Raw genomic sequence first — 25,653 nt, forward strand, 5'->3', positions numbered from 1 at the left:
CTGCCCTGACCATAGTCTCCTGCTCCACCTGTGGGGAGATGCCCAAGTGCATGAATGAGACTGGGGGTAGGCAAGAGCTGGGAATGGCAGCACCCTCCCCCTGGTGCAAACAGAGAGAGAGGCTTCACTAACAAGCTAGTTGGTGAGAATAGCATTGAGGAGTTTATGATTTTTCGTGGTCATGCTGGGACATGGAAACAGTTCTCAGCAGACAACTAAATGTAAACCAGCCAACCCCCCTCTCTCTTCAAAATGATGAACGCTCCAGAATGCCATTTCACTAGACAAGGTGCACTCCTGGAATTTACTGTGTCATTAAAATACTGCAAACACTAGAATAGGACAACTTCAGCCAGTAACAAGGAATTTGTCCAGATAGATTGACTGTCATTTTAGAGGATGGACCTATACTCCCTAGGCCAAACCATTTGCAAACTGGAGATTCTCTCTTGGGCTGTTGAGCTTCATTATTTATTACACTGGCCAGTCCAACACACCCTGTGAGATCACTTACTGCGTGTGAGTGAGTACATGCTGCTTGAGGTCCTGCCTCCGCATGAATAGCTTTTCACAGTAATCGCACTTCAGATTCTTCTCCCCCGTGTGGATGACCATGTGCGATTCCAGGTGAGCCTTCTGGGTAAACGATTTGTCGCAGAGGGTACAGCGATAATTCTTCTGACCTAGGATTACATACGTACAGCCACAAATTGACAGTCAGTGTCCCAAGAAACACAGTAAGCAAACAAGCCTGACTACTTCTGAAAAATAAATTTTTACCCTGAAGAAAGGCAGATTCTTTGTGAACAGGACCTGTTTTCTTCCTGCAGTTCCTTCAGACTCAGCATAAAGGACTACCTAGTTACAGTCTAGATTTAGCTATGCAAAAACCAGGTATGTGACTTCACTTCATCATTCCCAAAGCTTTTCGTACCCTGCCCCATGCCCCCCAGCCAAAAAAACCCACTTCATGCTACTGCTTCAAACCCCTGAGCCCTTCATGCGATGCACGGTTCTGCACTTTGTCCTAAACACCACTGATTCCTCCTCCTCCTCCAGTCAGCCTTTCCTGTAAGACAGACTTTCTGCTTCTTGTCTACACCAACAACTGTGCCTCCCTGTTCTGCATATCAAAACATCACCAGCAGACTTGTAAATTTTCCAGCAGAAAAACATTTCCATTCAGGCAAACATTTAACAAGACTAGGCTTACCCAAGGTGAATTCTTGAGTAAAAATAATGATAGCCTCCTTTTTAATCGTAACCACGGCAGCCATCTAGTTACTGTACATTAGTACCTCCCCATCTCCACTAATTTCCCACAGGAACTGTATCTGATGCCTTCCTGCAGCCCAACCACATTTGATGCACTGCATTGCCTTTGTCTAGAAAAACAAATTCTCTTACCTAACAAACACACAGGTACAAAGCTCACTGGCTCTTTGGTAACTTCCATGTTTTATCCCGTTTTCCCACTTATCATCTGTAGTTCTTCCATTATTCTTTGCCAGAAATAGCTCAAAACCCCTGCACACCACTGAATTCAGACTAAGTTTGAATACCACTTGAATCCCTACCCCACTGAGTATTCTGTGGTCGTGTATACACATCGTGTATTGATCAATTTATTAAAACTCCTCACTACGGAGCCCACAGCTTCCTATGCTGGACTCACGTGCACTGAACTCCCAGGTTTATTTCCTTTCCAGCTTTGTGATTTGCATTCCATGATTCCCAATAGCTATTTCAACCTTACTGAAAAAAAAGAGGCAAATATCCACACTATTGCTGGCCTGTACTTGACCTTCACCCTCTACCCTATTCTCACTCTCTGTTAAATCCATGCCTTTTTGTATTTATTTCCTCTCTTCTTACACAGCTGAAAAATCTTTCACTATTTTGTTTTCCTCTTTTAGCATTCATTCACTAATCTGCTCGCAATTGTCCCTTTATCCTCAAAGCCTCTAGTCATATCCAAATGCCCACAGAAGTCAACAGCCTGTCCAGACTTAAGTTTTGATGAGTGACAGAGCTGAGCCTTACCCACATCAGTCTGACCCCGCAGTCACCAGTTTCAGTCTTGTGCATTTCCTTAAGATGAAAAACAATTCCAGAGGAAAGAGGAGAAAGATCTCAGCCCCATATTTAAGTGGACAACTGTCCACATCACAAGCTCTCAAACCCAGCTGGCTTTTTCTCATGAGCAGAAGGAAACCCTTGTTTTATCATAGCTGCCAGCACTGGATCTGCTGTGTGGGAACAAAGGGTTTCTGTCTCCCAGACGAAGGCCGACACTTCTTCCCAACTGTAATCAACTTCAGCTCATCAAATGCTTTTAGACATGGCACAGACAGCCAGAACACAGGTCTACATACTGTTCTATAAGCACCCACACCACTGAAGCCAGCACAGTCCTATCCCACGCCAACCAGCACTCTCTCAGGCAGTGCCCAGGCATTAGTTGGGGTCACCATGGACTACAGATCATTCCTGTAGACAGCCAGGATGCTGCCATTCTTAGAGAGGAAGGTCGAGGGAGGTGATTCTCCCCCCTATACTCTGCTCTTGTGAGACCCCACCCGGAGTACTGCATTCTAGGGTCCCCAGTAGAAGAAAGGCATGGAGCTATTGGAGCGAGTCCAGGGGAGGGCCACAAAGATGATCAGAGGGCTGGAGCACCTCTCCTATGAAGGCTGAAAGAGTTGGGGTTGTTCAGCCTGGAGAAGAAAAGGCTCCAGGGAGACCTTACTGTGGCCTTTCAGTACTTAAAAGGGGCCTACAGGAAAGTCGGAGAGAGACTTTTTACCGAGGCCTGTAGTGACAGGACAAGGGGCAATGGCTTTAAACTGAAAGAGGGTAGATTTAGATTGGTCATAAAGAAGAAATTTTTTACAATGAGGGTGGTGAGACACTGGAACAGATTGCCCGGAGAGGTTGTGGATGCCCCATCCCTGGAAGTGTTCAAGGCCAGGTTGGATGGGGCTTTGAGTGACCTGATCTAGTGAAAGATGTCCCTGCGCACAACAGGGGAGGGGGGGACCAGATGATTTTTAAAGGTCCCTTCCAACACAAAACATTCTACAATTCTATGTTTCTAAGAGCTTAGATTTATGGACACAAGCTATGCCCTGCCAACTGGCCAAGGGATCAGAAAGAACAGGTCCTGCTCCAGTGTTTTACTAGCACTGGCACCTCAATGAAATCCTCAGCCCTTACCTGTGTGTATCTTGAGGTGTGTCCGTAAGTTGCTAGGATCACTGAAAGCTTTGCTACAGAAATCGCATTTGTGCGGCTTCATGCCCATGTGCCCCATGAAGTGGACGTGGAGCTTGGAAGGGGAGATGAAAGCCTGGGGGCACATGGAGCACTTCCATTTCCTTTCCTTGCTGTGGCCTGGCCCATGGCTGCTGCTGTGCCCCTGGCTGGGGAGATGGTTGTGAATATGGCTGCTCAAATGGGCCTTGAAGTCCGCATAGGAAGCGCATTCCTTTCCACAGTGGCAGATGTGCACGTCCGGATGTTCAGGGACACCTTTGGGCACAAAAGCATCACTTTTAATGAGGCATAGCAAGGCCTAACAGAGCGTGAGCCTGATCCATGTTAACACTTTGTCTGTGGTAGCAAAGCCAGCTGCAGAGATTTTCACCCCTGTTCCTTTCAGCTCCGGTGCTTGCTTTTCAGCTCTTTCAGGTAGGCCATTTCAAATGTTTTGGGAGGCCAAACTTTGCAGTGATTTTGAGCACAGCTCCACCAAACCTAAATTGTCACAACCAAAGGTGGGGGAGGATAGGATCATCTTCAGCTAGCAAAACTCCCTTAGCACCACATGGATGAACAGAAGAAAAACAACCCTTTTTCTCTGAAACTGCGATCTTTTACTCCTGATCAGTGGAATTAGTGAAATGTTTCTTTCCAACGACTGCACTCCTATAGTCATGAAGTGTAAAACGAAACTATGACATGCATCACTAGGAACTGAGAAGGAACATAATGCACTCCCAAGTCACAGTGCCCAGAGATGGCACTAAAAGGGGATTCAAGCTGAGTACTCCCTGCAAAGCCAACAAAGACGAGCGCTTACTTACCAAGCTGTCGTGCATAGTCCCGACTGTAATAAAAGAGAAGCTCATGTTCAGGTGGGATGTCCCGAGAGGTGCAAAAGTAAATTTTTCCATCATGAGGATAAGCTACGAGGTTCTGCTCTTCCCGGTTCCTATAGCAATAATGAGAGTTCTAAAAAAAAGCCCTCCAGAAATAATGACTTTTTGAGAGAGAAAAAAAAGAAGGAAATTCCTATAAATAGGTAATGAGAGAACCTCAATGCTTGGCAGCACAATACAAAAAACATTCCTGTCTGTCACTTCTGTCCTTTATTAAAGGAAAGTAAAGGAAAGCTGGACCTTGAGAGCCAATCTGCTCCACCAAATGATACATTTTTCACACCACTGCGATATCTTGCTGAGAAAATTATTAATAAACATTGGAGTGGGCTGAGAGAAGAGAGTTTATGACCTCTTAAGAAACTACAGAAATATATATATTTTTCATATTAACTCCCTTAAGAAATAGAGAACACGAGGGAGAAATAAATATCAGTAAAGCCTTAAAGTAAAATTATCTTCAAAAAATAACTCTTGAAAAGCATTTCCAAGATGGGATAACTCATCTTCTCAAGCTGCATCTTGCATATGTTTGTTCCCAGTATCTGAAACCAGCAAAAGCTCTGCCCCACTGCAGTGGGAGATCAAGCATTAACTTCTTGCCTCCTGCATATGGGAGCAATGAAATGAATTGCAGGGGAAACGTACTTTGTGTCACAGAGCAATGGGAAAGGTTCAGCCTTCTCAGTGGACCATGTATGGAGCAATACTGAAGCCAGTTTTGATAGTTTTCATCACAGGCTCTAGAAAGACTGAAAAGGACAGCTCTGGCACGCTGTAAGAGCTTGGAACTTGGCCAAAAGCACCCAGGGACACTTTGCTAATAAACTATTAAAATAAAAAAGACAATCAATCAAAGTCATCTTCACAGATGCATCCAAAAGGAATGGGAGAGAGTGAAGGAAATAACAAGCTAATACACAGTAAGCTAATATAAAAAGAACCTGGTTTAAACCTTTAGAACAAAGGAAACAAAGTATGTGGGCAGGTTTGGGGCTGGTTTACTACAGTGTGTGTACTGATTCCCCCGTAACATTCTCTGCTGGGTGCTCTGTTTCATTCTCCCCACCGGTCCAAGATGCCTAGACAGCTCCTGAAGGTCCCTTGGTCCTGAGCTCATTACCCATCTGGGCAGTCAGTGCAGCAGTGCACATTCTCCAGCACAGCCTTCTATGAGCCTGCAGCTCAGACTCCAAGCTACATAGCACAGTACAGGCGGTTCTCACCTGGCTTTGCGTACAAACATCATCCAGTTACATTCATTTTCATCAGTTGTAATGATGCAGAACTCCAGGACACCATTGTGATAGATCTACCAGGAAAAACAAATGCAATCTTAGGACAAAACACAGCAACAAATGCAGTGAAAGCCAGCTTCTTTCTTTAAGAGAGGATATGTTTACCTAGAACAAGCCAGGAGGTCTCCATTGCCATTGCCAAGACCACAGCCCTGTTCTTACTTCTTACTTTCCCCTTTACACAGGAATCTTGACCTCTCTGCTACCCAGGAGGCTAGAAAAACTGTTTATCAGCATCTTTCCCACACACCACCTTTAGCTCCCAGCAGAAATGCATTTGGCTGCTTTTCTTACAAGCAAAGTCTTGTGAATAACAATATCTGGGCAAACAGTACGTTTTATTTATACAGATCAATTTTACTTACTGAACATGAAATGATGTGAAAAAGAAAGCTTTAAAGCAGCTTTCCTAAAACAAATCATTCATTACCTGGAGGAACTTTCAATAAACAATGATACAAAACAAACAAACAAGTGCTGCCTAGTAATTCACATACAATCTCTGCTGCAACTCCAAATACTGGAAACCTACATATAGCCCTTTAAAAGAAAAGGCATTAAAGAAATCTGTTGTACTTCAGGATTGATTACCAGCATATTACATGGTGTACAGCTCTGTTATGCTGATACTAAGTATTAAACAATCAAACTGCATTAATTTTGATTTTTGGCAAGGATGATAATATTAAAGCTTCTGTGTCATGTGGTGGCTTTCACCAGATAAAGGCATGCCTGCAGACTCTGTGAGCCATAACATCCACTGACCTTCCAGATGTGACTAGCTGCTTTGTCTGTCCAGTCAGCCACCTCCAGAGAATGGCTCTGCTGCCCGATCAAAGGTCCAAAACAAGTCCTTACAGGAATGGTTTCTCGTGTCCACACACCTATCAGTAGAAGACCAAAATCTGCAGAAATCAATTATTTAAACAACTAATCATGCATAATAAAGAGATGGGAGGTTTATGAGATAATGCTCCAGGGGTAATATCTAGGCATAAGATCATCAAAGCTTCTACTTCACATGTAAAACACACCTAAGGCAGAGACAAGAACCACCACCACCACATGACACTACTGGGAGCCGCTTTGTTGTAATTACAAATATGTGTTTTGTTTGTCAAAAGCAAGTAATTTACTTTTCAGTAAGCTATAAAACTAAGATCCTAGCCACTTGCACCAATTAAAGCTTTCATGGCACTTTCTGCAGAAGCAGAAAATACTAGTTTCAGTAACTACATTTCGCCTACCTAATCCCCAGGAATTTCCAGAATTGTTGCTGGGCATTGTTAAGCAGCTTCTGCATTTCTCCCCAGAGGCAGGTGTATTTCTGTCATGGGCAGAGGGATTCCTGCGTGTATATTGTTTATTATTAAACATTTATATATATAGGTCTACATGAATACACTAAATAGCTTTTAGGAATAAACTGGAAACTAGTGCAGCTTGAAAAGAACAGATGTAAGCTACTCTCAACAAGCAGGAGCACTAAGCAAGCCAATAATCACATTCTTCTCTAGCCTTCAGATCCTTAGGGTATTGCACTGTACTCTTCGATTTCCAGGTGACAGTGGCGTGAAATACAGTAACAAGGTCCACATCCAATGACAAGGTCACAGTCTACATGCCAAATGTAAATGAGGGGAGGGAAAAAAAGAGGCACTCATGATCAATACTCCAATGAGAGCATCCAGAAGGCCACAGGTAGCAAACCAAGCTGATGAACAAGCAGACAGAAATCTCCTCCATTATTTCTAATTATTATCTTCACCCAAACTGCAATTGCTGCAATGTTTTCTTATCAAAGCTGTGCCTGAGTTGTTTAGCACATGATAAAAATAAACACCATACCTTGCTTGTGCTTGACCTTATGAAGTGTTTCAGCAACACTCTGTGGCAGCACCCCTAGAGTCTAGTTGAAGTCTAAGCAGTAACCAGAGGACAAGAAGCTCTTGCACAACGTACGTCAGGGTTATTACAGAAGAGGGAACCACCTCTCTATCACAGTGTTTCTTTCCCACGTTAAAATCCCTATGGTTTTGGATTTCAGGCAGTGAGTGTATTTTAAACCGCTGCATAGAGATATATAGTAATCTGATTCTTACCCGCTTCAGCTCCCATGATGGACTGCCGGAGGACAAGCTGTTTAGGGAGAGAAAGCCTGGCTCGGCTCTCTATTGGGGTGTCAGGGACAAAGGTCACGGGCCCATGATCTGGGCAGTCTGATGGATATGCCTTGTCACACAGTGTGCACCCTGCAGAGAGGGGAAGGGACAACAGCGATTAAAAAGATGCAACAGCCCCCACGGTGCAATCAGCTCCCTACCAATATGCTTCAGCTCAGCTCCTGCCAAAGGCTGCTTCTCTCTGGTTTAACCTGTCTGCTTTACTGCTTTTACTCAGAAGAATATGAACCATGTTACTACAGTCAGATGGGCACTGACGTACATGTCACTGTTCCTATCCAATTCAGATCAAACGTGAGGATCTCCGCCTGCCTTCCTGACGGTAAATTAATCACCTAGACTCTAGACTATCCCTACAGGGGCAATCTAGCAATGGGACAGAGTCCACTCTTCATCAAAACTACTGCAAAACGGATGGTAGTCTCCTAGAGCTGGCAGTAATGCTGATGATGGAAGAGCCATTTTCTCTCTGATCACAAGTGAAATGACCTTTATTGGCAGAAAAATCCAAGCCATACCAAATCAAACACTTTCTAACTCATTATGTTTTTGGAATTTACCAGAAGAGGTTTTTTGCATGTAGAACCTCAAGGATATTCATGCGAAGGGACAGTAAGGTCTTCTTTCTAAAATTTTTCTAATTCGAACCCACAAATCCCCTTATCTCTATTTAAATTCAGACAACATGCAAATCACGGCAGCAAAAACCTGACCTCCCTGCTGCTTTTGTAGGACCCCCTGCAATAAACTCATAAAGTACATCTCTATGCAATGCCTCTGAATGGAACAAAAACAAAAGCCCAAGACAAATCAGTAGCATCACTTTACCAATCTGTCATTCAGCATAAGTACTGCTGAAAAATAAACCACTGAAAGTCCCTAGTCCAATAAATCTGGGAAAAAGTAGAGCATAGAACGCTCTCATTTAGAAAAACTACGTCATTTCAATTCTCTATGAATGGAGCAACCAACACCTACTCAGCAACCACCCTCCTGATAAATCATTCTTCTTCTGAAGAAAGATGCTCAGCTAATTAAGCAGGATGTCCACAAAGACCTTCTTTGGCCCCTGGATGGCCCAACCCCAGTATAAAAGACCTACCACAGAAGTAGTCTTCAGCAGGCATAAACAGCAGCTCCATTATTACTTGTTTAAAGAGATTTTTGGGACACTGCCTTCATACATCAGGGTACCAGAAACTGACCCCATGCAAAGTACAGTTTGAGCAACTACACAATCAGATAGAAAGGTACTCAGAAAATTATTAGGTAGAGCCTATATAAGCATTGCTTCATGTGCACAGATGACATGTAGGAGTACAGCAATGACAACAACCAGATCTGAGTAATGAGAAACACTATTTGAAACACATGTTTTTAGGCATTGCCTAGCACACACCACTACGCGTCTGTGGACTAACCCCAAGGAGAGGCAAAGAGGAAGAAAAGCAAGTTCTAGGCATGTAACACTTCCACTTGGAAAGGTTTAGGGATTCATACGTATTTAAGAAGTTGAAAAAAAAAAAAGAAATCCTACATTCTACAGGAAGCGAAATATACCGTTTCCTTTCCATTTCTGTCCTTGCCAAATAATGAAAAAAAAAAAAAAAATAATCACAGTGATTACTTCTCTGATTTGGGTACCCAGAACTGTAAACAAAGATGACCAAAAAAAGGGCTACTTGGAAGTTTCACAAGCATTTAGGACTGTAGCAAAGGCACGGCTTTTTCTTCCTGCTTAGGAACACTGTAAAAAGTTTTCTGAAAAAGGCCCCGACTCCTGCCTTCTCAGTGAGCAAAAACCACCAAGAGGCTCTAAAACAACTCCTCCTCCTTGCTGTCACCTGTCTGGACACAAATTCATGTTTTATTCAGAAGAAGTTTAAAAACAACAACAAAAAGTTAAAATTTAAACCTTCCCAAGTCAACGATCTATTTTGCAAATCGCGTGAAAGCACTAGGCATGCAATAGCCATTAGAACATCCCACCAATGGGGAGCATCACCTGGGAAACAGCTTAGGACTATTTTAAGTATAGTGACAATAAGCTGGCACATCAAATCTCAAATAAGAGAAGTGATTTCACTATGAGCATGTTGGATATCATAGTATTTTGATCATTATTTTTTCAACATGCAACAGACACTTGTAAGAACTTCTGAGTGTATCAACTGTAAAACTCTTCCTCTAGGAGTTGTAAATTCATCATAGTTCTACACCCACCTGATTTTAAGTTATATTTTATCCCACAGAATAAAAGTTTTAATTCAAATGTCCGACTAGACACTTTGCACTAAACTGCACCTCTCCCATTGCTAACCAAGGCACTAGTTCATTTCCATTTCTTAAAAAATGTTCTGCAGGCAAAGCTTGTCATAAGGCTCTGGCAGTTGTAGGGCCAGATTGCTTGCAAGAGCAGCACTCAGTAGTGCTACCTCAACTAATAAAACTGAATATAAAAGCTGGCCTTACACTTCAGTGGCAGGAAGCCAGACATGCTGTGGGTAGAAGTTCAAATCTCCGTCCCACCAAACGAGAACTTCACAGTTCTCAAACACCACTCCTTGAACGATGACAGGATTGAGAAAGTGCAATATCCAGCACTCCTCTCTTCCTAGGAGACCAACTAGCCTCTGGACTGAAGTCTTTTGATGAGAATAATGAGAAATATTAAAAACTTCCCTCCCTCTCTGCTCTTTTTTCCAGCACGTCCTGTTGAGAACAACATTTTCTTGATGACTGTTCATGGTTTAATAAAAACTTGCAAAATCACATAACGTCATACTCCACAACTATACCCACTTGATGAAACGTATGGCTTGTGGTGGTTGTTGTGTTTTTTTTTAACAGAGCAAGAAGAGTCATTTGTGATGTGACTTCAAAAAACAAAAGTCTCATTGCACAGGATAATATCAGCATATCCACAAAAGGCAAGAGGTTCATGAAGAACTCAGCTTCCAACCTCAAGGCAACATGGGAGATGGATACAAAGAGAATGACGCTAAAACATCCTATTATGTCTACTTCCAACTAGTGTTGTTTCAGTGTGGTTAATCTGCCACTGCAGATGTTCCAACTCCCACGGACTTGTTAAATAACTAAGTTTCTTTCACCAGAAATCTGTAAGACTAGCAACAAGAGTCCTGTCATCCCACCAGACAACAGCTACATAACAAACCCTACCCCAAGAAAGGAGGAAATGCCCACTCACATATAGTAAACAAGGTTGCCATGTTCTCCTTGTTCGAATTGGAGTCTTCCATTTGCAGAGAGGATGGTACGAAGGCAAGATTGTCTGCAGACACATCCACGTGACTTGGCCCCATGGCTACTTCCTGATTTATGGAAGACACCGCCACCGGCTCGAGGCTGAGGCCCACTTCGTGCAAGGCTACCGAGTCCAGGGAAGCTAGGTTGTGTGAGGTAGAGAGCGCCACACTCACGGAGTTGGTGCTCATGGCCACAGTATGAATGGAGTCATTTAGTGTGCTATCCGATATTCCTGTCACCCGCCCGGCGATGTGGTCAGGCTCCATGACGACAGGGAGTTCCAAAGTGCTACCGTGAATGGGAATGACACCGCCATGTCCCACAGTGTCCGATGTCAAGTTACTCCCCACCGTGTCTACGGCTAAAGGTTCATGGCTCCGGGAGCCATTTGGGATCTGTGAATGATCCCCGGCTACGTCATCCATCGTAAGCTCCTCTGTCATCCCATCTGTAGAGATGGGGCTGGTTACCCTCGAAACGCTCTCCATAGTGATCGTAGTATCCAGCGCTACCTCGTGGCTGTCACTAGGATGCAGATTTTGAGCACCATGCGTGTTCACTGTGCGGGAGTCCATGGAGACAATCCCTGGTTCCAGCCCCACGGTTCCACTGGGCTGGTAGGGATCTAGGGCCGAGGGATTGCTGGAGACTGACAATGCCGGATTGCTATCAACATTTATAGTGTTGGGATGGATGTACTGAGGTGGAGGTCTGTCAGCCAAGTAAGATAAGATACCTAATAGAATGAGAGGGGGAAGGAGAAGAGAGTGAGAGGACACCAGTTTTCAAACCTTGAACAAAAATACCCCATCATCGCAGCAGAGTACATTAGGACCTAGACCCTTGAAGACATGCTCTTTACATTACATCCAGTTAAAACCCACTAATTCTAAAACATGCTCACAAATATATGCCAACACAACACTCTTGTCAAAGTATCATTTAACAACAAATACAGAGCTTTCACCCAACAGAGCAAGTCTCTAGTTACTTGTCAAACTCTGAACAGCCAAGTTTCTGGCAGCATTTAACCTAGGCTCCTCAGTACAAGACTGTATCAGAAAGAGGTTCTTCACGTTTTAGGCACAATTTTTCGTTCGCAAGAAATAGCTCACAAAGGATGAAGGACTGCTAGTGGAATCTAACATTTGATAATCCCTGGTTCATCTTTGCTAGGAGAAGTAGAAACAGTTCTCCAGGGTACATCCTTTTCGCTTAGGTATTTAAGTTTTAACAATGACTACTTCCTTCTTCTAAGACTACGTGACACAACTGTCCATCTCGAAGATCATCAACTGCAATTCTGAAGGACCAAGATAAGGTCTCTCAAAAGTATCGTGAGTCATCTGCTTGCTTTCCTTACATGAAAAGTATGTTGTTTCTCCTAAAACAATATCCCAGTTAAATTTAAATAAGAAACCCTAACATCTTTTCTGGTAGTTCTGGAAAGCTTCTCAACATCAAACAACCTTGGAACTTAAGATACAAAGAAACACTAACCTGTATTTACATACTACCAACTTCTCTTGTTGGACAAAACTAAAAAAAAAAATCTTTGGAGGAAATACATCAGCACATTCAAGTAAACAGTACTTCCAGCAGAGACAGATTTTGCAGATTCTGCAAGATCTGAGGCAGTATGTTTCTTTTTGGCCTTGAACCCTGTGAGCCATTTGTTCTGTAAAAGTTTTCCACTCAAACATGTCCGTTATTACAAGGATGCAAGCGCGGATACTCTTTCTGCAGCATAACCCCATTAAAAATGGCTAAGCCGAGAAACGGACAGTTTAATTTAACCAGCTGCATCAAATATTTCTGCATGCAATGCTGCCTTGTGGCTTGAACAAGGAAGATCCTTGAAGGCAGTAAGATGACTGACGGAAGAGCCCTATGAAACATCAGAGTAAACTTCACACAGACTAGAAAGAAAAAAAAAATACATTTCTGCATAAATTATTCCAGCTCAGAAAAATGGGAAATACACTGTCTCCTCCTCTACTCTTTGCCCACAAAATGGGCAGGCATGTAATGCAGTAGGAAAGGTTACTCCTAAGCAGTTGGCAAGTTCAGCCAGTAGTCAACAGGTAGTTGGATGAGATCTGGGGTGCTGTATTTCTTTTCCTAACCTAGGTTGAACCAACAACACTCACTGGGTGACCTTGAAGAATTTTATCTACGCCATTCCACCCTGCAAGGACTACGTTTAAAGCTTGAATTTCTGTGTCTTCATATACTAACATGTAAACTTCTAAATTTATACTTTAAAACACATACGAGAGAGGAATCAAGATAGAAATCAGTACGTTAGGCCTTTGGAAATCAACCTTGAACAAGAATGAAGAAAAACTATGCCATGGGCTAAACAGGTGGGAAAGAGCCCAAACTCCTCAGCTGATGGCTTGCTCTTTTTGAGCTTTGAACTACTGTAACCTACTGTTACGCACATATTAAGTACTGCTTCAGACTACAGGAAAAAAAAAAAAGCAGCAGCTTTTAAACTACAGGCCATTTCAGATAGAAACCAGGCATGCTGTGTTTTCTATTAATCTTGAAAACAAAGCAGCAGGAGGAGCGATCAGAGGTTCAGTATAAGTAGAAAATGCCCTGCAATTCTCTTCATACACATGTATAGCAATAGAGACCTGAAAAATAAAGGTGTGTAAATGACACAACAGATCCCAGACAAACTCAGGGAATTTACAGCTCTGCAAAACAGTCAGTCTTGCCTGCTTCAGGACAGAAACAGGTGGCTCTGAAAACAATTTCTCTCTCTGTTCCCATTCATCAGCTCCAGACCACTTACCAGGTAGAATGTGTCTGAAATAGCTGCTCTCCAGGTGAGGGTATGGTGGCGGAGGTAGGGTGTAGTTTCTCTCTGGTATACCACACATCACTCCTCGATCCCCAATACCCATTGGGAGCATCAGAGACAGAGCAGAGGGCAAGGAACTCAAGGAGGGGCCCAAGTTTGGAATTGCAACAGGCAAGCCTGCAAAAGAAAATGCCCATTTAAACTCAATGGAACTACCTGAGCTTATGAACACACAAGCTAACAAAGAGGTTACTAATTCCTCAGGAGCTCCCCATGGAAGTACAATATGGTACTGTCAAAGTAAGGTGGCAAGCTTCAAAGAAAGGATCACAGTTATCACAGCACTGAGAGGCATGCCTGAATGTGGCTAGGTCTTTTTTGGATACATTATGTAGGGCCTGCTTCTACTTCCCAATTGTAATGGACTTTTGTCTGTGTAGCCCTCTGATAAAAAGAGCTAGGAAAACAGTTTTGCTTTACAGGTGAAAAATCATTATTTTCACCTGAGTGAAGACAGACATAGATGGAGCCAGATCTGCAGCTGCAGTTCGTATTTCAAAGGATTCTGCTACCACCCACCCACCGTGCAAACCACCCCATTAGAACAAAATGAGACTCCCATTAAGGCATAAGCCTGGTACACACATCCCTTTTGCTTTGCCCACATAAGCAATGGTTTATGGTCTGCCCTTCCTCAATGCTACATCACCTCATTACCTGCTAAAGACATGACTTGCTATCAGAGCAAGCACTGCTACCCAGCTATGAACATTCCTGTGACAGTAAAACACAGAGCATGAGCTGCAATACCCTTTGTGGGAGCATTCCCCATTACCTGGTGCTGGTATGGCGTTGTGAGTGGGTGATGCTGCCAATCCCAAGTGACTCCCTGAGACCGGCAAGGCATTGCTCACAGAGGATGAGGTCAGCTGGTCCATCCCGACAGGACTCAAGTTCATTTCATTCATTCTGGGGCCAGGGAACAGAGAGAGGAGGGGAAAAAGAAAGAGAAACAGAAGCAAGAACATTCCTGATTACTGACTGTACCGTGGTGAGGAAGAGCTGAGCAAACAACTCAAAATCACATATCGACACGTAAAAACTCTGCCTTACAAAGCTAAGAATAAAGCACATCAGCCACTCACACTGTGATCACATCATGATCAATACATACCGATCATATTGGATAGCAATAACCAGGATTAAAGAGCCAGTTCAAAAAGACAAATCAGACCATAGCTTTTTCCTCGCCATCCAGAAAACAAAGTCTCATTCCTTGTAATCAAAGACACCGTGATTAAAGTATTGTGAAAACAGATCAGTTTGCAATTTTGTCTGCAATTGCAGTCAAAATTACTTGAACAATGGCATCTGATTTATATTTTGTGACTTCTGGACACCACATTCATGTTCAAAAGCAAAAATCAGAGGAGAGGACGAGGAGAGATGACTTAAAACTGGTAATGAACACAAAACCTCTAATTCACTATCCGTTCGAACCAGGCCAACAGTGACAAGAGTCACCTCTGCAGCATAGCCATTTTATAGAGTTTTAACAGGCTGCCTCAGTCTGGTTCTGCAGACATGGCACATGCATCACATTAAAAACTGGCACTGTGGATGACATGTTATTTCAAAGCGATCATCCAGTGGCTCTTGAGTGCCTGCACCTCTCAAGCTACTCAAGCGGGCGCACACCACCGGGCTGCCGCACAACCCAAATCCCCAGCCTTGGGAGAAACCAAGCCAGCTCAGGGCACATCCATCCTCTGGGGTCTCAAGTTGCAGATGCAGCCTGAACCAGTCCGTGGGGATGGGGACACCAAGGAGGCACCGTCACCTCCCTCTTCTCAACAACTCTGCAAGCTCTGCCTGGCCTTAGCTCTGCCCACTCTGGCACTCTTGCCCACACACCAGCTCTTTGCAGGGCCAGAAAGACCGGCTGCCCCCACAGTGGTTACAACCCTGGCAACAAGACGGAGCAGCCTCCATGCTGACCCAAGCCTCCCGCATGCCCTTTACAGGCAGCAGGCCCAAGCTTTGGAGTACCGACGGAGAGCTGGAGCTTGGATTGCCACTCCAGTCAGGAAAAGTACCGCTCTCCCTGGAAAATACAGGCCAAATACACCAAACTCACTCAAGTTAACCCGAAGGTCTGAGCCGCACAAACGGAGTCGATGACTTTCATCTCGCTTCTACCCAGTTTTCGCATCGTGCGCTCTCGCACCCTTGTCAACCGCCCCGCTTGCCTCCAGGGACGGCATTGCAAGGGACGCTGCCGAGGGGTCCGGCTACCCGGCGGGGCTGGGGATACCCCCGGCCCCCACCCCGGCCCAAACGCTGGCGATACCCGGGGAAGGCATCCACTCCCCTCCGCGCCCCCGGGACCGAGGGCTGCCGAAGCACCGGGGCCAAGCCTCGGGGCCTGCGGGAACCGCTGAACGCTTTAGGGTCCTCGTCCCCTCGGCCAGGGTGCGCGCCGCCATCGCAAGGCCCGAGCTGCTCCCCCCCACCGCCCCGTTCCCCGCCCGGCCCGGCCGCGGTCCCGCTCGCCTCCCCCGCCCCGGCCCCCCGACCTCGGCGGACGCCAGGGCGGCTCACCTGGGGTGCATGGGGCCCGGCGCCGGGGCGGGACCTCTCCCGGCGGCGGAGCGGCCGCAGCCGCATCAGGGCCCTCAAGCCCGGCCACCCGCCGCCGCCGCCCCTCGGGCAGGCGCCTGCCCCCGGCCCCAGCCACGGCCTGGCCGCAACCACCACCACCGCCGCCGCCGCCGCCTCATAGGCGGGGCCCCGAGCGGCGCTGGCCCGGCCGCGGGCGGGGGAACGCGGAGGAGGAGGAGGAGGAGGAGGCGGAGGCGGAGGCGGGAGAGGGAGGCGGTGATGGCGGCGGCGGGAGGGGGAGGGGGACGGGGACGGGGGCCGCTTCCGCCGCCGCTCGCCACATCCAGGAAGCGGCGCCACCGCCCCGAGGCTCGGCCGTTTCCCGCCCGCCGCCGCCGGCCGGGACGGGCCCGGCCGTCTCCGCCGCGCTGGCGCGGAGGGGCCCGGCCGGTGGTGTGGGGCCCTCCCGGTTCCGTGTCGGGCCGGGCCGTCCCTGACCTCCCGGCAGCTCCTTTCACCGCCACCTTCCCGCCTTACTTCCAGATTATTTCCAGCACTGTGGGTGACACCGGGGCGGGAGAGCGGGCCCGGGAGCCGACCCGGTACGCCCTTTTCGGAGGAGCATCTCGTAAGGCGGCATCCCCGGCTGGGTCGGCGGACCGAAAACCCTTGCCCGTGGTTTCACGTGCCACCTCTTTGCAGAAGGTTCTGACACTTCCTCTGGTTTTCCACACAATGGTCCCAGCTATCCCACTGCTTTCTCATTACGCCCTGGTATCTGCTGTCATTAGAGGGTTGTGTTTCGTGTCCACCGGTACCATCGGCCCGTACGTCCCCAGCTACCTCCTGGACATCGACTGTTGTTCAGTTATCTATGATTTATGGCTCGTGTGTACAGTGCCGGCTAAGGCTACGTTGCAAAGGAATCTCTCGATGTGTGCAAGTAGTTTTGTAGCTCGCTTTTGCCTGTGACACGTCAATGTTCATCACATACGCTGCTCAAATTAGTCTACGAGTTCCTTAAGTGCCGGGGCGAACAGCTGTTTCCTGAAACACCAGAGTGTGGTCCTGTAATTTCATCATGCCTGACACTTAAAACGATGCCTCGTTAAATGAGACATCTCTTGATAGGATGTCTGCACAGGAGGAAGCTTAAGGTATTTTTCTGCCTGCTACCTTTTGATCTAGAGAGGCTAAATGTAGGATCTGGAAGGGCCATTCCAGTTCAGTACAAACCCATCGGTTCTTCTAGGGGTGGAAACATGCCCTCCTCATTTGGCTTTAGCTGTCAGAAAGTTAGGTGCCCTGTATACACTAGTTATTCAAGCTCGCTCTGTAGCTGAAGGAGAGAAATAGGCTGCTGCAGAGAGTGCTTCATCCCACCCTGAGGTAGATGTCTGAGATGTGCGAGAAGAATTCCCTTTAGAGCTGCCTCTCTGTGTCTATGGCCTGTTACTGGGACCTGTGTAATTAGTTTAGTCTAAATATATAACTTCTAGAGGACTACATTTAGGCAAAGTAAATCCAGGTCTCTGTCATTCGTGACCAAAAGAATGACCTCATTTAGTTTACCACATATACCACAACCTCTCCTGTTCTCCACTAAGCCAGATAATCCTTACTCTAACCATGACTGAGTGTATCTGAATTGGCGCACAAACATTATATCAAGTCAAGAAAGAACTCATCAAGTCCTCAGGTTTCCAGGGGCTGCTGAGCTTGTGATGAGGGGTTTATCTGTACTTCATTTTTACGAGTGTAGTACCACGTATTCACATGGTTGGTGCTAATACTTCACATCTTTCTTAGAAACTCCAGCAAACAGTTACAAGCCCAGAAGTCTCTCTCTTCACATTGCATTCCCTAATACATAGGAGATGACTGAAGACCTTCCGTTTTCAGTTGTCATCTTTACAACTTCACAGTTATACTCAGTACATCTCAGTTCTGTCCTGAAACACTAGGTTATCCCAAACCCTCAGCTTGTCCTAATGGCAATTACAATAGTGTAATTCTGCCGCAGAACTGCCCTGGCGCTGAAATCCTCACGCTATTTCAACTATCTGAGCTGAAGGTAGTACTTTGAGCCTATGAGCTAGACTGGATGTAGTCACATGCATAGATAAGAGTGTTTTTTCCTGCTGTCAAACATGAGTCCTCTGAGATTCCAGCTTTTTTTGTAGTCATTTTACTCCCTTGAACGAGTGATATCTTAACTACCAGTTTAAAGCACACATATCAAAGGAAGCCAGCGATAATATGAAGTGTCACCGAATGAGAAATTAATCTCTGTCTACAGAGATGTACTCGGCATGCCCAAGGTATTGTGATAAAACACATTTGAGAGCTGTTTCTTCTGCAAGGGAAGATTTTTTTTATATATACCAAACACTTTTACTATATGTGAAGTGTTTTGATAAGACAACTGCACTATGTCCCCTGAAAGCTTAGTTTATTGACATTTATAGCGCTACTTACTGCGTGGGGAACAAATTGCAGAGCTATTTTTCAAGTTGTCTTCAGATCGTGGAGACGTACTGAAAGATAAGGGAGATTCATGAAACCACGGGGGAAAGAGATGCAGTAAGCACGCTTCAGTCCTTCTCTGTAGCATGAGTGGAAGTCCCTGCTGGACCGTGCCCACATCTCAGCATCATCAGTTCTCTTCTCCTGTTGCAAACCTGCCCTTGGTTTCTTTCTCAGAGTGAGCAGAATTACGCCGTTTTAACATCAAAAATCCAAATTTCTCAGCACCTTTTATTGGCTTGACAGCACTTTGCAGGCCTGTATTTTGGTGGTGGTCACAGTATGAAACCTGGGTAGTATAGTTGCAGCTCTCACTTCTAGCTATAGAGCTGGAAAGAGATGGCCCACGCTTAAGGATAAAACAGGATTAGAGAGGCACAAAACTATTCAATCATGTATTCCTGGATCTTAGTCTACATTGCAGTTATTACTGTAATTCTGTGGTATGCAGTTAACAAGAGAAACTGGTAATTTCACAATTTTATATCTGTTAATAAATTGCAGCAGCCCAGACAAACTATGATATGTATAATAACTACTAGAATTTAGTATAATTATAGCACAGTAAAATATAACAAATGCACAATGTTGTGAGGGTTTCCTTTTAAACTCCTGAGGTGTCTTCTTCTTCTTCCTTCTCAGTAATATGTTCACAGATAAAATAGTTGACATCATCTGTTGGGAAATAGGTGGACTTGCATGTGTTCAGCTGACTCTTGTGTTTCTGCTACAGTATTTCCACTGATTACTTTCTTTTCAGACACAGAGGGACATGGTGTCAGGGAGAATCTGTTGCTTTGAGTAATTCAAAGTAATTCAAAGCAACCACTGTGTAATGTCAGTAGTGTTATTAATTATTCTTGTGGGAGTGTGAAGGTGTTGAGGGTTCTTTTGTGCAAAGATTACATTCTTATAGATATTGTGTTAGGATATATGCAATTAAAACCACAACTAAGTTAGATCTGGAAGGAAGATGCCTCAATGTTTTATTTTTAGGTATGTCGGAAATATTTTCTATTCATTTTGCCTGGGTAATTAAGTGCGTATGGTGAAGTAAAAGGAAGGAGAGAAGGAAGGGAAACTGTTCGAATGCCACAGTCAATGGAGTATGTAAGGAATCTCCCAGCATCCCCATTTAAATTTTGTATTGAAAAACAACAACAACAACAAAAACCAAACCAAAACAAAAACCCCAAACAAACCAAAGCATAACATACAATAGAAATAGAAAGAGTATAACTCCTGCCGTTGTAGAGCAGTGGATAACACCTGATTTGTACCACCTGGAAAGCAATCCAGGCCATCGGCTTCGTATCAGCGTGGAGGATATTGCATTCTGGAGTCAAAGCATCATCCAGACGTGTGAAAAGGAGTTAACTGGAGAAACAGCGTAAGAAAGAAGATCAAAGGCTTGTCTTAGAAGAGGAACATTATCCATGTAGTCTTAACCTACTCTTAAAATTAAAAAGAATGTATTAGCCTTTAGCTTTGGTGGGCCAGTCCTGCTACTTTCACCGAGTCTGCATGTGCAGACTTGTTGAGAAGGGCCTGTTTTGTGCAGAGGTTGGTAGGAGAACGATACATTGCTTTAATCCTGCTCACGCTCAACAAGGACCTTCAGTGGGATGTAAGGTGCGTTGGCCTTGTGCTGGCTCCCTGCCCAGGGGCAAATCCCTTTCCGAGTAAGTGACGTTAGACTGTCAACAAGATACAACGTTCAACAAAAGCCCATGGCGTATTTTCTTATTTCTCTTGCACACAAACAAAGTGAGACTGCAGGGTCCATTTGATATAAGATCAGCTTCAATCATTCAGATTAACAAATGACATTTACCTGAAATTTTTCTTCATGTATGTCTCTAAAGGATTAACAGTGTGGATTCTTCTGTAGGAAGAGCGGATGTCTGTTTAGGACAGGTGCAATTCAGACACCCTGGGAATTGCTGGTGACCTGCATTTACAGTAAACATAGAAAAGAGGTCTGGCAGCAGGGAATAGTGCATCTGCATGACAGAACTGAAACATAACCCTGCCTTTTGAACATGGCTAGACTTCTGGCAAGGTCACGGAGAGCTGTGAAACATTCTGGCACTTGAGAGGCCCCCCCCCAGAAGCACGCTTCCATTTCCTTACAGGAATACTGCCAGAGAGCAGTGTTTTAAATCTAATGGTGACACAAATCAAATGTCCTTCAGGTATTTGCTTAGAGGCCAACGTCCTCTTTGTTTTAAGAAAATGTTAAGTCCTGGCCTACCTGAGTGCTACAGTGAATGAGCTATTTTCATTTAAGCATTCATTTCTGAAAACATTTTTACTGGACAACAGAGTTTGTAGTGCAAGTGATATTGAAAAGCCCATACTGTTCAATGTTTCCAAAGATTTTTTAAAAGGCTGAAGGCTCTCTTGATTATTTGATCTGAAATGAGTTGTACATACCTGGGGTGTTCCCCAGTAATTCTTGCCTCACACCCATACCTTCCATCTGAGCTATGGCACATATTGTAGAAAGACATTTAGTTGTGACTGGAAAAGATCTCAACCCCTCATGAAATGCATTAGGTAATGCTACAAAACCTTCAGCTTCAAACATCAGCTCTTGCTAGGCAATGTTAGTGACGGAGGCAAAAGTAGGTGGATAGTTGCCCTGGATTTTGAGCCATTTTGGTGCTGATCCTGCCCCTGGCATAAATCAGAGTCCAGAGTCGTTCTCACTCATGTCTGTCTGGAATGGTCTGCCTGTAATTTCGTCATACTTTGAAGATTACCATTGTTTTTTGAAGCTGCAGAATAGGCCAGCAAAGATACAAAGCTGACTTGAAAGTGCACGCTGACGTCATTGCTGCTGGTTTCTGACTCAGCAGAGACATAGACGTGTTACTCGGAGTGGAGGATGTTGTTTCAGTTACTCACACTTCTGAGGCAGTTTGGCATGAAAGACTGAACAGGGCGGAAACTTTCACTTTGAGCAAAAGAACAGTTTTAGTAGCGCCTACATGCCTGTACCTTTTCACGTCCATCCCTTCCCACAACTGTCCCAGACCAAATGTTCAACTCCCCAAACTGTTGGTGGCAAAAAAAGGAAATGCAGTTAACTGTGAAAATGTGTTTTCAGAAAAAATTATAACTATGGAGCTCTTGAACAACAACAACGTGAGAAAAGTCAAAGACCCTCCAGTTGCTGCAGAAGAAGATCCTAACACAACAGGGTATCTTAGAGGAAAGGCACGGATGAGGACATTATGCCCTTATACTGCCAAAAGTCCTTGTATTTTGTCCACGTCTTCTCCTTGGCAAGCTGCAGGCAAACTGAAGGATGCAGCACAGATCTGGCACAGTCAAGAGGGATTTTCAGCTCCCCAATTAAAGCAGTGTGTAGGGTCTATCAGGTAAGCCACTATCTGTGTAAACATCTAGTGATAGCTACACAGGGGGAAATCAGGGCATCACCTTTGCATTTGTTTATCTGAGGCAGATGCTTATAGTGACGGCCAGAACATTTCTGCAATGAGCAGAAACATGCAAAATGTTGAAGATTTTTTGAAAATGCTCATGTTCAGTTTGTGAAACTCACGCTTCTTGAAAAAGCCTCTCTTTGGGCAAAGCAAGCAGTTTTCCTCTTATGCTTGCAGGTATGCATTCTTGATCTGACATGACTTGCAACCACAAGAGAGCACTCTTTCCTTTGAAGATTTCTCAGCTTCCCCAGAAAGCTAGAGACATGCCATACAAGTTTTGAAAACTGCTTGTGAGCTGTTTCAGTTAGACCAGAGCAGCCGAAACAACAAAGCTTGCAGTTGTCTTTTGGATTTCTTTGTGAAAAGCCTTTGGGTAGTTTTCAGATGACAGAAGATCCTTGGTTCCTGAAAGGGAGGAGTTCTGCCAAAACTTTGAAGATTCCTGTAAACTTTGCAAATTACCCATCTTTTGGAGACAATTATATCAAACGATATCGTGGATTACAATACATGAGAAGTGTTTAGAGCCTGGAAGATTATTTATGTTTGGCATTAACTCTTATGGTCATAATTTCAAGCGGAGAGAAAAGGAATACACAGGAACCCTCTTATTATCTTTTGAAATATGAAGATCAGAGGAAAAGAATGGTTTAAAGTGTGGAGTGATGGTCCTCAAAACCTGTCTGTAAGTTAGCTGGCATCCTACATCTATAAAAACAACAACGTTTAGAGCTGATTTCCAGGCACAGAGTGGACTTCATGAGTTGTTAGCAGTGCTTTGAGATCTGACTTTTTATACACCGCAGGAGGAAATTGCAGCCTGCGGGGCAGAGTACCTATACAAATGTTTCCTCCTTGCTTGGACTGATACAAGATTTGGAAGCCAAATTCGGGAATTGACATTCTACCGGTGAGGAAAAAAAGGAAGCATGGACAGCAATAAAGATGATGATGGACTATTGAACCGTATTGCATTTCCAGGAGCTATGTCCCTGGCTAACAGCCATGTGCATCCTCATGGAGTTCCCCTGAGAGAGCCCTTTGGGGTTCCCTTCCATCTGGACCCGTCTTACTGGGAGCAAGCCTACCGCGGGCACACAGGTCGCATCTCCTACATCCCATTCCCTGGCTACATGGGCATCTATGACTATTCCTTTGAGCCTGCCTTCATCCGAAAGAGGAATGAGAGGGAAAGGCAGCGGGTGCGCTGCGTGAACGAGGGCTACACACGCCTGAGAGAGCACCTGCCCAAGGAATTTGCTGACAAGCGCCTCAGCAAAGTGGAGACCCTGAGAGCTGCAATAAGCTACATCAAACACCTGCAGAGCTTGCTGGACTGCCACCCCTTAGGGTCTAACAGTAAGGAAACGCTCTCTGCAAAGGAGCTCCCAGAAGCTCCCAGTCCTGGTCCCCTGCGGGAGTGCAACAGTGATGGAGAATCTAAAACCTCTTCAGCTTCATCCCCCTACAGTGAATTTGAGGAGACAGGCAGCTAGGTAACGGCCTCTCTGGAGACAGAAAGCTTCGAGTTCAGCTGAAAGCCAAATCTAAAACCCTGGGGATTTTTCTACAGATGAAAATGAATACCAGGAAAAGGAAAAACAGCTAGGGAAAAAAAAAGGTATTTTCAATCTGTCAAAGGACTTTAAAAGTTGTCTGTACAAAACCTAAAGATGATTTGTTAGCAAACAGATATCTCTCAGGTTGCTTCAGCTGTGTTACTAAACTTCGTCTGGATTGTTAAAACTGAAGCAACGTTTGCATTCTACTTTTCATTCAGCTTTTATTCTGTTTGTCTATTTTCTTCTGCCTTTTACTCCATGAGACAGCAAAACCAGATAAATCTATTTCAGGAATTTCCCCCCCCCTTTCTCCTGCTTCCTCCTGTAAGTTTTATTGTCTCTTTTTCCTGACTGCTAACCTGAGATGCAGTGGGTTGCAAACACTTGCTCTGGGAAAGGTAAGATTTAGATAAAATGTCTTTACCTAAAATTTTTAGAAAACTCACAGAAATACTTCAATTTCTGAAAAGACAATTTTTAGAATATAAATAAGGCTATATTTGGGAATTAATTTCTTTTATAGCATCTTCTAAAGTGAACGAAGCAACTCATACGTTGGACACTGGCTGTTTGGTGATTATTTGAAGGATAATTTTCAGGAAAAGAAAATCTGACACTTTCATTCTAATCAATGCTAGGAAGAGGGAAACAGAGTTCTGTAAAACTGCACCTTCAAAAGCAAAGGTCCACTCATGATACTGAAAAAATGTTTCCAGCCTTTTTCCTGCTTTTCTAAAAATTGAGTTTGTGGACAAAATAGTCTTGATTGTGTCTTCTTGGCAGGTCAGAGATTCTATGCTTAGCAATATGTTCCTGTAGTGGTTAGATACTGGTATGTACAAAAAGGGCAACATTGAACATATCAGTTCACATCTGCATGAAAATGTAGATATTTCTCCTTTTGTTTAGAATATTGTGTTACTTTTTCAAAGAATACACCTTTTAAAATTAATATCTCAAATTCTATGGAATATCTTTCATTTGGACCATGTCTACTTAAAATGAAAATTTGTCTCCAAATTGCTCTAAAATCTCCCTTTCTCCAAGGCCAGATTTAAATGACATTTAGCTATGTGCTTAAATCCCATTCTCAATATGGGGTAAACTCCTTCTTACCCATACACTTTCTACAGACCTTTCAAACTTTGCTTTTTTGGCCTCATGTTGGTGAAATGGTTTTGTATCTTTTTGTCTTTCCTTCATATCATGCTGACTGAACACCTGAAAAAATACTTGTGTATAAATAAGAACAAATACTGATCAAATACCTCAAAACATGTCCATAAATTTCATTTAAATAAACAATTGAATTAGTCCTGGCTGTGGGTTTTTTTCACATTCAATTGATAACAAACAGGACAGCACTGTTCACAGGAGTAGTGAATTTTCAGGAAAGAATAAAGAAAATGGATAGGAAGTAAATATGAACTGCTACCTATGAAACTAAATTTTTAATCTAGATTTTTAAATCTAGGTAAGGAGTGGGTTTGTACCATGGGCATCTAATAAAAAATATTGGGTATAAAAATACTCTGCTGATTTCTAGCAGACTCCCCTGAACGTTTGTACCCTTTTAGCTCTTGTGTCCATGGCAGTCATAGGCTTCATTCTTTATTCTTTACGTGGTAGCCAGTTTTGTTTTCTAATGACTATTTTGTTTTTCTAAGGGCTGTAACTTTTGCAGGGTCTGTTTCCCAGACCCAAAGAGTAGAGCTCTAGTTACCTGGACAGTTCAGATCCAGAGCCAAAGCACTCATTTCTGGGTGTGTGTTTGCATTTGTTTTCC

General features: G+C 44.3%; 2 protein-coding genes across 3 annotated transcripts in view; one reads left to right on the forward strand and one right to left on the reverse strand.

Annotated features, from left to right (window-relative positions):
- The window catches only part of PRDM4 (PR/SET domain 4), an 18,674-nt gene extending 2,110 nt beyond the window's left edge, over positions 1-16,564 (reverse strand). Inside the window, exons 1-10 of one of the 2 annotated variants that reach the window (XM_052789444.1) lie at positions 16,325-16,564; positions 14,559-14,692; positions 13,715-13,900; positions 10,853-11,647; positions 7,561-7,710; positions 6,224-6,342; positions 5,387-5,472; positions 4,086-4,213; positions 3,217-3,531; positions 515-683 (exon numbers count right to left, since the gene is read on the reverse strand). In XM_052789444.1, coding sequence (XP_052645404.1) covers positions 515-683; positions 3,217-3,531; positions 4,086-4,213; positions 5,387-5,472; positions 6,224-6,342; positions 7,561-7,710; positions 10,853-11,647; positions 13,715-13,900; positions 14,559-14,692; positions 16,325-16,335 — 2,093 coding nt within the window. In that variant the 5' untranslated portion in view covers positions 16,336-16,564. Of the gene's footprint in view, positions 1-514; positions 684-3,216; positions 3,532-4,085; positions 4,214-5,386; positions 5,473-6,223; positions 6,343-7,560; positions 7,711-10,852; positions 11,648-13,714; positions 13,901-14,558; positions 14,767-16,324 lie in introns of those variants that run through there. The other variant, XM_052789443.1, reaches the window with a different exon arrangement.
- Positions 16,565-23,234: 6,670 nt separating this feature from the next.
- On the forward strand, positions 23,235-24,184 carry ASCL4 (achaete-scute family bHLH transcription factor 4). The gene has a single exon (XM_052790702.1). The coding sequence runs from the start codon at positions 23,235-23,237 to the stop codon at positions 23,799-23,801; it is 567 nt and encodes a 188-aa protein (XP_052646662.1). The 3' UTR covers positions 23,802-24,184.
- The last annotated feature ends 1,469 nt before the right edge of the window (positions 24,185-25,653 follow it).

The sequence above is a fragment of the Harpia harpyja genome, chromosome 6 (assembly GCF_026419915.1).
Source record: "Harpia harpyja isolate bHarHar1 chromosome 6, bHarHar1 primary haplotype, whole genome shotgun sequence".
In the NCBI taxonomy this organism is placed as follows: Eukaryota; Metazoa; Chordata; class Aves; order Accipitriformes; family Accipitridae; genus Harpia; species Harpia harpyja.

Bases quoted from the DNA above. Each gene is read 5' to 3' on its own strand.
- ASCL4 (XM_052790702.1), top strand. From the start codon at position 23,235: ATGGACAGCAATAAAGATGATGATGGACTATTGAACCGTATTGCATTT.